General features: G+C 38.2%; 1 protein-coding gene across 2 annotated transcripts in view; it reads left to right on the top strand.

Moving 5' to 3' along the window:
- The window catches only part of SLC16A3 (solute carrier family 16 member 3), a 13359-nt gene extending 9312 nt beyond the window's left edge, over positions 1-4047 (top strand). For both annotated transcript variants that reach the window (XM_032128671.1, XM_032128672.1), the window contains exons 4-5: positions 58-825; positions 2119-4047. In XM_032128671.1, coding sequence (XP_031984562.1) covers positions 58-825; positions 2119-2405 — 1055 coding nt within the window. In that variant the 3' untranslated portion in view covers positions 2406-4047. The remainder of the gene's footprint in view (positions 1-57; positions 826-2118) is intronic.
- The last annotated feature ends 607 nt before the right edge of the window (positions 4048-4654 follow it).

Raw genomic sequence — 4654 nt, 5'->3', positions numbered from 1 at the left:
TATCTTTAACAGTGATACTGTAGGCCAGTATTAATTTTTACATACCTTCTGCTACAGGTTTGGGTTTGGCACTAAACTTTCAGCCTTCACTCATCATGTTAAACCGTTACTTTGACAAACGCCGGCCCTTAGCCAATGGGCTATCTGCTGCTGGGAGTCCAGTGTTTCTTTGTGCTCTCTCACCGTTGGGGCAGATACTACAACATGAGTACGGTTGGAGAGGAGGATTTCTTATCCTGGGTGGGATGCTGCTCAACTGCTGTGTATGCGGAGCATTAATGAGACCTTTGGAGCCACCCAAAAAGTCTGAAGCTACCAAAGAGCCAGCTGAGAAGAAAGTAAAGAAAAAACTTCTGGATTTCAGTGTGTTTAAAGACGGTGGTTTCGTAATCTATGCTCTAGCAGCATCTATCATGGTGCTTGGCCTCTTTGTTCCCCCGGTTTTTGTTGTGAGTTATGCCAAGGATTTAGGGTCTCAAGACACCAAAGCAGCTTTTCTTCTGACTATTCTGGGATTCATTGATATCTTTGCTCGGCCAATCTGTGGAATGGTAGCTGGTCTTAAATGGGTTAGACCACGCTGTGTCTACCTCTTCAGTTTTGCTATGATTTTTAATGGCTTTACAGATCTTATGGGTTCTATGTCTGTTGATTATGGTGGACTGGTGGTCTTTTGTATTTTCTTTGGCATTTCTTATGGAATGGTAGGTGCTCTTCAGTTTGAAGTTCTCATGGCTATTGTTGGTACGCAGAAGTTTTCCAGTGCTATCGGTTTAGTGCTCCTGGCAGAAGCTATGGCTGTTCTGATTGGTCCACCATCAGCAGGCAAGTATGCCATTTAGTTCAGAATTTAAAATTGTGTGCATTGCATCCATTTACACAAAACGTAAGGGAGCAGAAGAAAAGATGTGAGTCACTCGAGAAATGCAGATTGTTGCTAGTGCTGCACATGCTTCAAAGGCTTTCTGCAGTTACACTCTGAAATATCCGAGAAGGGGTGGAATGAACCTTTTCCCTCTTGGATCTATTTCAGGATTGGTTAAATTGCCATCTGGAGATGCTATTTCTCCTCTGAAGGCCTGCACTGAACTTCTTATTGGTAGATAGCTGACTGGGATTCAGAACATGAAACCTGTCAAGTTTCTTTGGGAAATACTAGGATACATTCTCAATATGGTAGACTTGGAGGAGGAAAGAAAACATCTGAAGGAAGAAAAAAAAAAAAACTTACAAGGAGGACTATAAAACTGGAGTGATTTAAGGAAGGTAGAGTGCTTCTATTGCACGTCTCACAACCCAAGAATAAGGGGACATGACAAAATAGTCAAATTCATTAATTTGAAGTCAAAAGTGCAAATTAATTACCAATCAAAGAACATACATTTTACAGACCCTGAACTGAAACACACTTTCCCTCCCAAAACCCACCAGGTCACTGCCATGAAATGTCTACTGTTTATACCAGACACTAAAAACATCAAGTATTTTTACTGTGACAGAACCTCCTTCATGGGAAAACCAGTACTATGCACTCTGATCTTCAGGTTCGGAGAGGCACTTCCTTCATATCCTCCCACTTGTTCTTTCCATCCACCAAGTCCCTTGAAAATTCACCCTTACCAGTGTCAGAATCAGTCAATTACTCCAGACTATTACTCTGACTATTGAATAATATTTGCATTTAAAGCAGACAGTGCACTGCCCATGTAGAAAGGTAAACGAGATTGGGAGCAAGAGGATAATGATGACCAGATCATGATACAGATGATACAGATCCCAGCCATGGATGCACACATTTTTATCTGAAACACAAAGCGCTTGTTTGATGTCTTGCATCTGAGGGCGAGGCTGATTTTATTTCAGATGAACTGCATGCCTCTGTGTGTGCAAGGGGAATACGTGTTTCGGGATGTCATGTAAAGTCAGTGACTGTTAAACTGAACTGAAATAACTGACAAATATTTTGTTACAAACTTGTTAAAATTCTATTTCAAAAAACTTGGTTAGATAATCACGGTGATTCTAGACAGGAGAGTCAAAATATTTTTAAAAAGCAGAAAAATATTCACTGCAACATAATCACTTTTTTTTAATTACCTGGAATGTTGCCTTTTTCAGGAAAACTCCTGGATGCAACGGGGAGGTACATGTTTGTTTTCATTATTGCTGGAATTGAAGTTACCACCTCAGCCCTTGTATTGGCCTTGGGAAATTTCTTCTGCATTCAGAAAAAATCAGAAGAACCACATACAAAAGAAGAAGCAGCAGAAAGAGAGGAATTAAACAAATCTGAAAACAAATCTCCTGAAGATGCCAAGGTGGACTCTATTGAAGTGGAGCAGTTTCTGAAAGATGAGCCTGAAAAAAATGGTGAAGTTGTAACTAACCCAGAAACATGCGTGTGAGCATGACAAGGAACCGCAAAGTGTTTAGAAAAGAAAGATTTTCAATGCTATTTATTTTAGAAACAGAAATAGTTTAGGGCTGGGCCATCAGCTTTAGTAACCGGGGGCTAGTCAGCTCATCAAGTTTCTTTGGAAGCTGATTAGCTAGACAACATCTTACTGGAAAATTAGCTTTATCAGTAATAGGTGGAGCATTGTGGTTATACATTTTATGTGAACTAAAAAGCTTTTATGAACACAAGTAGGCTCTTGCTATGCATCACCAGAAACTGCTCACTTGGAAGCTATAGGAAACGTATATTCTAAGAAAAGTGGAATTATATGTATGTTCTCAGACTATTGATGAAATCGCTGTGTTGTGTGGCTAAATATAATTTCCCTGTGTTCTCAGTGAAGGGAAAAGAGCTTGAGATGGATAAAAATCTCAGGAACTTAAAGGTCTCCATTAGGTTTTTGAATTTCTTACCTTTTTAGACTTTTTAGAGCAATTGGCTCAGCCCTAACTTAATTTTGATAATATCTGTAACTTTGATTTATGTAAATGCATTTCTGCCTAAACCTGTAACCTTTGCAATTATCATCTGGAAAGCCTGTTTTTGGAAAGGCACATTACAGATAGTGTCCTCAGCAGATCACACAAGTGGTATTCTGAGGTGGTACTAAAAGAAAAAAAATGAGCAGAATGGATCCTGACAAACCGTAAGCAAACAAAATTAGCCCACAATTCCACATGCTGTTTTCAGTAAAATTTTCCTAGAGCACTGAAAAATATTACAACTAATATGGAGAAGATGATTAGGTTTAGTAGAACAAGGAGAAGATGATTATTAGGTTTATTAGAATATTCTGAAGAAGTGTCCCTTTTGCTTATAAAAGAAATGGTGCAAGTTTCCAGATGACCTATAGAGTGGGTAGACTTAGGGAGGAAACATGAGTCATCCATAAAATGCAATGTTAGCATCACAGGAAGGTTTTAACATGTTTGGTTTTGATTTTTTTTCTTCCCCACTTATCTCACTTCCCTGCCTTTTGCATAATCTATGGAAGTTCGAAGTGCCATTCAAAGTGCTGGTTGAGGAAACATGATGGAACTGTTCATCATATTTATGACAGCATGGTACTGAATAGAAAAGGAAGGCAAAAGGAAGGCATTCTATTTCTTTTTTCACCCAAAACCACTCCAGAAATGTAGTTTTTTTTAATACAAAACCATGCTAACTGCAGCCCACCTCTCAGATCTGCTTATAAAAGACTGTCTAGGTTTTGTAACTGCAGTCACAATCTTTAAAGCAGACTAACTGTAACAGTTTTCTTAGTAGTAGCAAAGCAATATTGGCTTTCAAGTGCCAAAATTGTTCCGCTTAATAACTGAAAACTAAAAGACCCTAATCCCTTAAAACCCTGTATCCCCTTTAAATTAACATCATTGTTTCATACTTTACCATTTTTAACAGAAACAAAGTGCCAAAACCATGAACCATTCTCTAACGAAATATCTCAGATACCGGCTTCCATATTTGTAGTTTCTTTAAAATGATTTTGCATTGTTAGGACAACCTTGCACAGAAATTGGAAAGTTAGAATCGTAACTTTTAAAAGAAATGGATGCTTCACAGAATAAACTGTTTGTTTTTATATCCTATGTAGTGCGTTATTTTAAAATCTTGTATTAATTTAGTGGCAGCGATTGTAGTGAATGACATTTCCCAGCTGTAAAAACTTACTCACTGAACTTAGCTCCAGTTTGCTAAAGACTAAATCGGTACTTGAAACACAACACTGGTAGCTCCAGAAGGCAAGAGAAAAATGGAATCCACAGAGTAATTTATTATATCCTTGGAGGCTGCTTCAGATGATACATGAAGGCCTGATACAGCTTTCAGACTGGAGGTCCCTGTTGTTTCAAAAAGCAAAAACTAGAAACCTTTCCAAAGGTGAATTCAGATTCTCAAACAGCCACTTTTGTCTTACTGTGTGTTTTGATCACTGGATTTCTTTGCTAGATAATGCTATACGCTGTTATCACAGAACTAAGTGATTATTCCTTTGACCTCAGGTTTTGGCACAATTTTAAGTTTCTGTACATTCTGCAAATTGTCTAGACTGCTTTATATGTGTCAGAATGTCATTTGTGCGTATCATACTGACTTTCCAGACTAGGTTTCATTTTCCATACATAATACTTCTACAGTTAAGCTGGAAACAGGAAGTTTTATGTTACAATTTTACATGTTTCGAGACAGAAGAGG

Source organism: Corvus moneduloides, chromosome 19 (assembly GCF_009650955.1).
Source record: "Corvus moneduloides isolate bCorMon1 chromosome 19, bCorMon1.pri, whole genome shotgun sequence".
In the NCBI taxonomy this organism is placed as follows: domain Eukaryota; kingdom Metazoa; phylum Chordata; class Aves; order Passeriformes; family Corvidae; genus Corvus; species Corvus moneduloides.
Note: the sequence above shows the minus strand (reverse complement) of the source record. Positions and strands in the feature narration are given on the sequence as shown.